Source organism: Homarus americanus, unplaced genomic scaffold, assembly GCF_018991925.1.
Source record: "Homarus americanus isolate GMGI-L3 unplaced genomic scaffold, GMGI_Hamer_2.0 scaffold34921, whole genome shotgun sequence".
Classification (NCBI taxonomy): domain Eukaryota; kingdom Metazoa; phylum Arthropoda; class Malacostraca; order Decapoda; family Nephropidae; genus Homarus; species Homarus americanus.
Window position 1 is genome coordinate 19,896,412 of NW_024741901.1, and position 12,369 is coordinate 19,908,780.

The 12,369-nt window shown below is 35.5% G+C and overlaps 1 protein-coding gene across 1 annotated transcript; it reads left to right on the top strand.

Moving 5' to 3' along the window:
- The first annotated feature begins 1,790 nt into the window (after positions 1-1,790).
- LOC121876093 lies at positions 1,791-11,211 on the top strand. Its single transcript, XM_042381020.1, has 6 exons — positions 1,791-3,275; positions 3,528-3,683; positions 5,190-5,309; positions 8,083-8,207; positions 8,841-8,990; positions 10,809-11,211. Exons 1-6 carry the CDS (start codon positions 1,859-1,861, stop codon positions 11,019-11,021), a joined length of 2,181 nt encoding a protein of 726 aa, XP_042236954.1. The 5' UTR covers positions 1,791-1,858; the 3' UTR covers positions 11,022-11,211.
- The last annotated feature ends 1,158 nt before the right edge of the window (positions 11,212-12,369 follow it).

Genomic DNA, 12,369 nt, shown 5'->3' on the forward strand with positions numbered 1-12,369 from the left:
TTCTGTCAGCTTACTATGTTTAATTTTTTGTGAACCTACACTGCCTACATTCTACAGTATATGCATGTTGAGCGAATGTGAACTCTTATAATGCTTTTACGGAATTACTTTTATCCTCTTCACCACTGATCGGTTCGTTAGCCACTTGAGTGATTGGTCACGTCTCTGTCACGCACTGTTGGCAAGTACTAGTCATGTACTGGCTCTCTGTTACGCAATGTTGGCAAGTACTGGGCATGCACCGGCTCCTGAATGTACCTGAACCTGCTCCATTGTTGGTCAAGTCTGGTCTTGAAAGAGCTCACACTCGGTGCTGTCACAACACTTTCTGGTAGATTGTTCCAAGAGTTCACAACTCTCACTCCGAAAAAGTTTACCCTCACAGTTTTCTGGACTTGCGGCTTCTTCAATCTTGAGCTGTGACCCCTTGTGGGGCAAGCGTCCGCCAGCTCCAAGTAAGGACACTCGACTGAGTAGTGCCCCTTCAGATGCTTATACACCTCATTTAGGTCGCCCCTTGCCCGTCTGTAGTATAAGCTAGGAAAGTTCAGGCGCTCCAATCTCTCAGGGTAGTTGAGGTGCCGAAGTGCAGGCACCAGTCTGGTGGCCCTCCTTTGATCATTTTCAACCAACTGACAGTCCCTAGCATATCTCAGGGACCAGACCGTTACGACGGACGGACCGTCTAGATATCTGAACGACCTTATAAGACCCAATAATTTATTTTCCTGATTTACTTTCTTCTCGCAATGGCCCGAGAACTTCAGCTCACTGTCAACATACACACCTAGGTCCTTCTCACATTCAGTCTCAAATAGTGCAGTTTATTCATCCCGTTGGGACATATGATACGTCTCCTTACCATTGGTACGCCCCAGGTGCATTCTCTTACACTTCGTGATATTGAATCTCAGCAGCCATTTTTCCGACCATTCCTGGAGCTCACAGAGGTCCTTCTGCAGCTCTTCACAGTCCGCTTGGTTCTCGATTTCCCGAAATAACTTGGCGTCATCGGCACACATTTGTATGGAGGAGTGTACAACGTCAGGCATGTCATTTATGAAACAAACAAACAACAGTGGGCCCAATACACTGCCCTGTGGTACCCTGCTTGTGACAGGTATACGGATGATGATTTCTATCCACGCTAGGACATTTCCCCGAATTCCGTACCCTTCCAGTTTGATTTTCAGCCTTTCGTGGGGTACACTGTCGATATTACCACTCCGTTCCAGAATATGGGTCCAATATCCAATACCTTGAGCAATTGTGTTAAGCAGGAGCGCCTCGGCATAAAACCGTGTTGGCAATCCTTCACAAGGTTGTTTCGTAGTAGATGTTCCATCGCGGCATCTCTGATAATACTCTCAAGTACTTTACATATTATGCTGGTCAGGCTCACCGGTCTGTAGTTGTTCGTGGAGTGACGATCGCCCTTCTTGAAGATAGGACTCACATAAGCCACTTTCCATTCACTGGGAACCTTCTGTTCATCCAGGCATTTACAAACCAGGATCTTTAGGGGCTCGGCAAGCTCGTTGCACAACTCTCTTAGCACTCTAGGATGGACCTTTAGCTTTGACAGTTTATTTATAATGCCCTCGTCTGTGAACACAATTAATATATCTATCCGTCCATCTACAATTTCTTCATTATATATCTATCTATCGACTTAGTGTTTATCATTATGTGTAACCAATTTTAATGAATAACCATTTATCTATACACTCATATATCTATCTACATACATTTCTATACTGTATATCTATCTATTTACGCGTCACTCTCCTACAGGCATGATCCCTGTGCTCCTCCTGGTAGTAAACAAACACCGTCTGCCGTCAGCGACACCGCCGTGATGCACAGGAGTCATCGAATAAGACATTTACTCAGAAATAGAAAATTTGGCATTGATTTTTATGTTAACTGTCGATGTTTGAGAACACAATGTGTGGCTCTTCTACCCAGGGGATGTCAGAATTACGAGAGAAAACTAGTGGAAAAAAAGGGAGAGGAAGAAACTTTACCCGAGACTGAGAGACCGAAAAAAAACGAAGTGAGTCGTAAGGTACATAAAGACACACGATCAATTGACAGCATTGATCCTGTCATTCTGAAATACACGAATATATTCAATGAATTACGTAATGTTAAGAATAATAATGAAAAAATTTACTCCACGAATTTTGGTAGTATTCGATTTGACAAAGAAAATGTGCCTAAGGTTCATGGACAGTATGACGATATGTATGGCCCCGCCGTAGATGTATTAATACAGGAAAGGTTATCCAACGCTGGTATTAAGTTTAATCAAACACAAGATATCGGTGATGAAGTTGAAAACTATTCAGTTCAGAAAAATGAGTTATATTTGCCACATTCATCTTTAACATCATCACAACAGGCAGCAGATATAGATAAAAAATCAGATCAGTCAACAAGCTCTAGTGAACCAGGGGATGTGGACTGTAGTAATAACATTGGTAATTATATTGATGATCTTTATTTTGCAGCAGCAACAGAGAAATGTTCCCAAACATCCCTTGATAGTGAAAGTACAGGAGCTGGCCATATTAGATCAACCACCAGTAAAGCTGGTAACACTGATTTAAATTACATAGATGACTGTGTATTTGGTGCTTCTGTTTCGAAAAACAACGGAAGTGATCACTCTACTGCAAGCATACAGGCTCAACGTCCTGCAATTACAAGTGATGTTAATGATAACCCACATAACCTCAATTATATTGACAATGTTTTCTTCGGTGGTGCATTTGACACTCTTTCTGAAAACCGTAAACCTACTGTTGAATTTAAAAAAATCAAAGAAGATTTGGAAATATCTCTTTTTGGTGAAATAAATACCAAAGAGAAAGGTGATGATGTGGTGGTCAAAGAAGAGGAAGATGAAAATTTTAATTTTGTGTCATCTCCGAGTCTAGAATCAAGGATGAATATTGCTCCTGTGACTCTTCCACATTTAACACACAATTCAAAAGAAAAGGAAGAACTTCAAAATAATTTAATGAAACAGACTAAGAAAGCTAAGCCTAAACCTCAGGATGTAGAAACAACACCAAAATCTGCTTTTGAATATGTAGTGAAGCAGAGGAAAGAGCAACACTTGAAGGAACATGGGGTTAATGTAGAAGAAGGAAGTGGAAAAAAGAAAAGTTACAAGAAAGTTTTAAGTTTGTTGAATGATAAGAGAAAAGATAGTTTTACTAAATATGAAGTTTTTAATTTGTTAAAGAATAGTATCATATATGATAACTGTAAGTAACAACAACTTTTTCTTGTTTTGTGTGCAGTTGAAATACTGTACAATAGTACCTGTACAGTACTGTACTTGTATATAAATGAACAGTCTTTTGTTTTACCTTGTGTTTTAATGAAGTATAATCCAAAATACTTGACCATTTATGGTAAGTGTTGCTGGTGTCAAATACTGCACTAGATTTAACCCTTTGGGTTGAAACTACCATTTCACTCAAATTTATTTAATACCCGTATTTCAAAATTTTCAGATGACATTATTGGTTTATACAAACCTTACGGAATGGTTATGCACCAAGGAACAAGTAGTCATCACCATGTACTATCAGAGTATCTTCCTGACCTGGCCATTCACTTAAAGAGTAATGAGCTGTATCCCATACACAGGCTTGATGCTAATACCTCAGGTATTGTATGATTTTTTTTTTAACATTCAGAAACAAAAGCCCAAAATTTATTGCTGTTTTAATTGTGTTACATTTCTTTCTTTCTTTCTCATTAATGTGGTTATTTTGCAGGAATTCTGGGTGGATTGTAAGTTGAATAGTGACATACTCCAAACAGTACGTAATTATATTAAGATTAAAGGCAATGGGTTTATTTCTGTACAAAACATCAAATAACATTGAAACATATGCCACCTAGTAAATTCCTATTGAATCTGGACTCACTGGACTGGGGGAGGATAGATCCAGGAAATTACACTAAATATGACATTCATTTTTTAGATTACGTTACTGAAAGCTTCCAAACGTGGATGATTGAAGCATGGTGTCTCATTTAAGAGTCAAGGGGAGGAGACAAGTGACCTGTAGCATGGGACATTCACCAGAGCAGCCCCTGATGTGCCAGGTGTACTGGCATGTTCCAATGCCCACTGCATGGGTTAATGCTTGTGATGAAATTCCTTCAATACAGTATTCCCAAAGTTTAGTTTATCAAGACAAAGGAAACATTATAAACTGAGCAAAAAAATAAAATATGGTTGATTTTATACATAAAAGTTAATGTCCCTGCAAACTTAGTTTATTTGAATACTGTACATATTGATTTGATAAACTAAAATAAACTGCTTCATTTACACAGGGTAGCAAAGCCTGTAGGTCAATTCAAGGACTTTCAGTAAGTAATTGAAAGATTCAGCAGATTAGGGAGTCCCACATACCAGCTCATTTTTGTCTATAAGGGTCATACACAACCTATTACACATGAACTACTTGTAAATTAATATTGAAAGCACCACATACACTGACCCTGTACAGTTTAAAAGAAATAAAAGGAGTGTATGGCACATAAACAAACCATCAGTAAAAAAACTAAGTGTAGAATAACAATTAACACTCTAGAAAGCTTCAACAAGAAAATTAATTACGTAATAGAAGGTGGTGAAAATCCTCTTGAAATAGCAGGAAACTGTGGGAGATTGAACTCATGCTCAATAGCTTAGCAGTTCAGGAAAAGGGAGTCTATCTCAGAGTTTCGGCTCAATGATGGTTAGTCCTTCCTGGCTCTCAAAGTAACCACTTCATTAGATGATAACATAGCATTAACAGTGGACAGAGCCACCTCAAGAAAGCAAGCTTATCAAGGGGTGCTCTAGTGAGATTATCACAGATCACTTGTTGGTGGCCAACAGGCTATAAAAGAAGCTACTGTAGTTCAACAGCTTCAGCATCTTTAAAAAACATTTTGTAAATCATAAAAAAAAACATAAATTATCTGTAAGGGAAGATGCTTACTAAATAAAATGGGTCTCTCTTTTTATCTTAGTTACATCCACACTGCTTTTTATTTGTAGAGCAACACTGTTTTGTACATATTCTTCGACAGCATTTTCATTAAGATGGCCACATCTATGCAGTATTATGAAAATGATTATCACCTGTTTTTTAACCAACTTCAAACTATTGTAGGAGTGTTACTACTGTCCCGCACCCCAGCAATGGCAGACACCCTAAAGCGAATGTTCAAGGAGCGTCAGCTAAAAAAAACGTACTGGGCTATCACTAAAGGAATCCCAAATCCACTTCAAGGTACTGTAATTATAAAGTACTGTTGTATTAATAAAAAAAAATATTATATTTATTTAACATAAAAACTAATTATCTTTTTCGGTTTGAAAATCAAGGAAATGTGCACAGTACTTGGTTAAATGATTCATAAAAATTCATATACATTATACTAGTTATAGATCAGATGTTAGGTTTCTGGCGCGGATGTGACATCCATCTTTAATATAAATACGTATACAATATATTATAAATTCCCCCACCTCTAGGTACCGAGTTTCAAACCTGGACCCAGAAGGGAAAATTTTTTAGTTTGGTTTACCTGTGTAGGTTACAGGTTCTGATTTATATATTACAGTACAGTGTTTCAGTGGTTTTATACAAAATGTAAGGTTCCTGTGGAACAAAAATATACTGTCTTAGCTTTATGTGTCCTAGTGATTCAGTGATACATCAGGATAAGCTTGCACTAATTTGTGTAACGTAAATTATAGTAGTTCATAGTAAGAAAAATAAGGTTTTTTTTTTTTTGCACCGTTTCAAGATAAATTTGTTTTGATTACTAAATATTTGTTAAAAAATCAACAAATGGTTTGGTGATCCAATCAAGATTTAACAAATGGTTTGGGCAAACTCAATCAAACCAGCCCCAGCACACCCTGGATGTAACCTCTTCTTGTGAAAAGTAAAAGTCCATTTCTTTCAGAGAGAAAGAAGAACCATCAGACATGAGAGAGAGAGAATGAGATAACTGTACAAGTGATAGGAAGATGAGCATATTTCTACTTTCATCCTGTTGATCCCTTACCCGTAGCACCCTCTTTCCCCTCTGCACTACCTTCCCCTAGCCCATCCTGGGTGGAAGAATAGGTCATATAGACAGAACAGGAAGATATAAATAGATTATTGATGCTGAACTCTGGCCCCAGTGGCTTTGAGAGCCAGGGGTATTGTTAGCCAGGTACTACCTTTTGGGAAGATATTGGAAGCATAATGTGTTGTCTAATGGTAGACCCTGCTGTCATATGACACCACAAAAATTTTGACCAAGTCCCAGGTTGCTGATCTGACTTTCTACCTCATTTACACACAATTGCAGGGTTTCAATTGTTTATCTTACTTTAACATCTAAACATACATATATCGTTTCTCACTACTGTACAGAGTATTGATCTGTTTTTTTAAGTTTTGTATTTATTAATATTTTTACCATATTACATTATATTTTTATTTAATGTTTTATTTTTTTTTTAATTTTTATTACCGAAATTATTATTATTATTATTGTTATTATTATTATTATTACCAGTATTATTATTATTATTATTATTATTATTATTAGTATTGTTCTTATTATTATTATTATTATTATTATTGTTATTATTATTATTATTATTATTATAATATTAATAATAATAATAATAATAATAATAATAATAATAATTATTATATTTTTGCCCCCAGGCCCTGATGTAGGTTGTTAACCTGTGCCCTAGTGGACTAATCCCGGTTTATAAAACAAAAAAAACAAAAAATCCAACATTTGCATCTAGATGTAGACTTAACATCCATCACTACTGTACACAGTAGAGAGCACAGTACAGCTCCTCCCCGACTTACAGCAGGGTTAGGGACCCAAATCCAGGTCGTAAGTCGAAAATGCTTAAATAATACATAGAAAATATCAAATGGGTGTTTCTTTTTCTTCTCAGCACCACAAAACTCTCACTTTTAAGCTTGCCAGCCATTTTAAAGTGAATTGCAAACGAAAATTTTGTCAGTACACAGCGCAATCACTGACGTTGGGACTCGAAAATACGTAATTTGACAAAATTTTGGTACGACTGAGGCAGGTCGTAAGTGCGGGTAGTCGTAAGTCGAGTAGGTCGTAAGTCAGGGAGGAGCTGTAGTAACTTCTTAAATCTGTGTTGTAGACCTGGGATATTTGATTAAAACTGCTTCACCTGTATTTTGTACTGCTCCTTTTTTCTGAAGACTTTCTGCCTCATTAAAAACTTGTCATGATAAAATTTTTGTGTAGAATATAATAATTTTAAGTACTGTACAATATATATATATATATATATATATATATATATATATATATATATATATATATATATATATATATATATATATATATATATATATATATATATATATATATATATATATATATATATATATATATATATATATATATATATATATATATATATATATATATATATATATATATATATATATATATATATATATATATATATGGTGGATACTACGAATATTCCTATAACGAACGGTTTTACCTATAAAATTGAGAATGCTATAACGAACGAAACTCCTACAACGAACATAATTTAATTTTTTTTTTTTTTCTAATTTATTGTTTTATTATTACAAATATTAATGATATTCTTTATTTCAGGGGTTTAGATGCATATTTATGCACTTTTTTACAATTTTATATTATATTTTTCAGTGTTAAGTGGTTGTATTTGGGGGCCTGGAACGGATTAATCCTATAACAAACGAATGCTATAACGAACAAGGTTCTAGAACCAATTAGATTCGTTATAGCATACCCCACTGTATATATATATATAGGTCCAGTATTAATGATTGTTCTTCCTTTTCCTTTCATTTATCTTTTTTCTGCAGTCTCCCTTTCTCGTGTTTATTCTGCTTCACAGTAGGTCTTAAGTTCAAGGAATGGTGTTGGTGTGAGCTGTATGCTGTTACTGTCTTCTCCTTTGTGAGGCCATTCATATAGCAGAGAAAACTTTTAATATCATTGTAGGTGTTGTTGACATACCAGTAGCAGAAGGTCTGATTGAGGAGCGGCGCCGCATGGTTCTCGCACCAGTTATAAAAGGAGTCAAGGGGCCCACCACCACCAGCCATGAGGCTATAACTTCTTTTAAAGTAAGAGAAGGCAGCTGAATCTGTCCCTAACAGTCATCATTCAGAGTATTTGAAGTAAAATTAAGATATTTTTGCTAATCAATCACTATCCACACTTTAAGAGTACTGTATAGATAATACTACACTGCACTGCGCCATGTCAAAAGTAAATTAATAAAATATAAAATAAAATCATAGTACTATACTGTATACAGTATTGCACAGTTCAGTACAGTACTGTACAGTATATCTGGATTTGGGAGCCATTCCTCTCTAAAATTATCCCTTATTTCTGGTTACTTGTGAAAAAATCTAGTCTGCCACACTGATTTCTGGAATGTGCCTGAATGAATGCTGGTACAAATGGATCTTCTGATAGTTTGATGTTTGCCTGTGTCCTGGGAGACCTTGATATGGCATATGATGTTAAAATCATAGATTATAGTTGGCATTGAAAGTAAAGAAGGGTGACATTAGAAATTTTAAAGAACTGCTTTGGAAAAATGCTAAGAGATAAGATCATAAGTGAAAAGGAAAAGGAAATGTAAATTTTGTTAAAAGAAATATGAAGCTTGGGATCAAACTCATGTCATAAGATTTCAAATGAAATACTTCCTCCCACTTTCATACTTACATATGACTGAAAATTGACAGGTATTGGCAAGATGTAACAGTACAGCACTTGTTGAATTGTCACCAACAACTGGAGTAAAGCACCAACTCCGTGTTCACCTTGGCTTTGGAATGGGTTGTCCAGTTCTTGGAGATCACAAATACTCACATCTCCGAAAGATGGCTCCTCAGGTGAGACTCTTACTCAAGTTGTAGTCATTTGTGTGGAGTAATAGATGTCAGAAGGGGCTATGATTTTGCACTGTCTTTGTCTCAGTCTTCATGATTTATGTGTTAAAGTAGAAAATCATTCCAAATTACCAGTTTAGAGTTGTGTGTAATTTTAACATAGATGGGATATTATTTTATATAGAAAGATACCAGTTCTTCATCTCAGATTTCAAGATCCCTCACATTTTAGTCACCATTACACAAGATGCATTTAACAGTTTGTTACATTTCATTATATTGTACTCCCTTTTGTAAACATTTTTATGCTCATACTGTAAAGGGTAGCAGATGGTGTTAGTCTTGTCTCTCTATCTGTAGAAAATGTTGATTCCATTGAATAACTGGTGTTACAGCAGTAACATGAGTATTTCTCTGTCAGTGTCCTGGGTTCAATCCTCAGCATGGGGCAGATATGAAAAGGGTGCTATCCAATGTGACTCTACCAATCATTGCAGGTCTCTGGGTACTCAAATTTCTTCTTGCACTTACATTGGACAATAAAAGTCACAACAAAAGAACAATCACCCCAAACAGCTCGTAAGCTGATAAGTGATGAAATGATAAATGAAATAGATAAACCAGAATGATAATGGTATTTAGTTTGATAAGGATAAATAGTGTTTTTCATATTTATTTACTAGACTTAAGGCCCCATTTTTATTTTACTTAAAAATTTGGTGGTGTCGATTACTGTGCATCACCTTCAGTGAGGTAACTTTTCCTGTGCAGAACAATATGTTTGCATTTGTGTTATTCACTGTATCTGTAGGTCCCAACACTTAAAACAGGACAGGATAGTAAACCCCAAACCAAGCATATTAAGTGAAACATTTCGACCAATAGGAATATAAACTTGCATGTCTTATTTGATTACTGTCTCTCTCTAATCCTTCATTCAGTCCTTCATCAAACCTGTAGTATCCCCATGTTGCTTTACATAAATCATAAAGTTCATTCATCATTCTTCAAATATCCTCTGTTGTCATTTGTTCATATTACTTTGATATTATTTCCTATATTCCTCAGCCACTCACCTCCTGATTATCTTGGCTTTCAAAGTTTATCATACATGTTTCGAGTCACTAAACCAACCATCTTCCCTTGCCTCATAAAATTTTGGCAACACGCAGGGTAATTCTTACAAATAATATTATACATACAGTGAGTTCTGCTATAACGCGAATTTGCTCTAACGCGATTTATGAATTAGGAACGATATTTGTATAACGCGAACGCTTGATTGCTATAACGCGATTTTTGCTTACTATTTCTCCAATTTTGTGGTATTAACTGTGAATATGGTAAAGAAGAATACCTCCAAGAAGCGTTCTGGTGATAGAATTCCCGGTGATGATCGTAAAAGAAAGGATATAACACTTGAAGAGAAGCTCGATGTTATCAACCTCAAAATCACCCTTCTCCCCCATCAAGTTACATTCATATTTTTTCAAGGTAAAGTGTTACATTTACTGTATGATTTCATTATTAGATATGAATGTAACATTTATTTAGACTGTGCTATCCTTTGTGTTAGGCTAACTACTAAATTTTTTCGATTTCGAGTAATGTGCACCTAACCCTATTTTCTCCATAAGCCCTGTTATTTCTATTACGCAATTTTCTATAACACGATATGTTACAAGAACACAATTATCGCGTTATAGCAGAACTACCTGTACAGTGCTTTCCAATATATATATTTTTAATTTGTAAGACAATCCTTCTCAGCTCTCACAAATGGTTATTTTTCTTTAAACATTTTCCTCTTGTTCTCAACAGCGACTTCCAGGCGATGCTTTGCACCGCCTGAAGATAAATCAGAGCAAAGTAAGAAACTTGCCGCTGTTCCTCCACTGCCGATCTGTTCTCATTCCTGAAATTGTAGATGGGAGGAATATATTTATTAAGGCTAAACTTCCAGCATTTTTCAACAAAACTTTATCTCTTCTTAAACTGAACAGACATCAAAGTATTGTGAAGTATGAAGACTGATGGAACCTTTACACCACTGGCAGCACTATTTCCCTATACTGTACAGGTACTGATTTTCTCTCTTGTACTATATTGAAATTACTTAGCTAATCAGTATCTTCGAAGATAAAGAAATTGGTTGTAGTATGTGTTACTTGTTGCCTTAGCAAATTGACATTCATATTTTATAGAAATTATACATGTACCATTTTGTTGTGTTTGAAATTATCCTTAAAATTTAATATACAGTACAGAATATTATGTATATTGTATGTCACCGACTGTGTGAGTTTGTAGTATTTACATTTTGTGACAATACAAACAGTCATTTTATTTCTTGGAAGGTGCAAAATCTTTAATTACCTCAAGGAGTAGTGACCTTGCCTTTGCCTGCAAAGAGAGTACTTGGGAGTCCTTCAGTCATATAATGCCCAATTCCCACTCTGTCAAATTGGGTTGGTGATAGCAAGGACATACAGCCATAAGACTTGCTTCAAATTTGTGTGATAGTAACCAGGGCACCATGCCATCAAGCAATCATCGGTAACACACACACAGGCATAGAAAATGGTTGTAAAATGATGATAGTGATTATTATAGTTTAAAACTTCAGAACAAGGTGTCAACTGAGAAACTTTCTTGTGACTTACCAGATACAGTACTGGACAGTTTTATTCCTTCAGGGATAAACATTGAAAATATTTATTGTCCTGAAAAATCAAGGATTTTACATATCACATATGAACAGTAGACAACTGCTGGAGGTAAAGGATTTAATGGTTCATGACATGACTAGCCTAACCTAACCAGTCATTATAATGACCTAGTCTTAATGGGCCTTAATCCTGGTGGTTAAGTAAGGCTAGGGCCTGTTGGGATAAATCCATTTGTCCCACAATTCCATTATATAATTAAGTAAGTAATAACATTCTTCACATTAGTGTCTGACTGTGTTTGATAAATTGAGATTTATAATGGGAGTTGTCACAAAACAACTACTGTTGGAAGAAAGGCAAATGCTACTTCTCTCATATCACTCCCATAACTGACTGAGACCAAGTCATGTTTCACCACAAGTCATATACAGTACTGTTCCCATACTGTGTTTATCAATGTGCGAGAAGAAAATATTTCTTGTGTTATCACCAGACAACATTAAGATTTCTCTATAAATACCTGTATATTGTTTCCCCCAACACCAGAATGACTGACCAAGTGAAAAGAAGATTCTATGTTTGGTATCTTTTTTACATGAGAGAAGCAGCAGAGTAAAAGTAAAATACTGTACAGTATATGGTAGTTACTATACTGTACTGTACTGTGTTGTATTACATATTTTTTAAAGTACAGGTTGCAAAATGCTATTCAG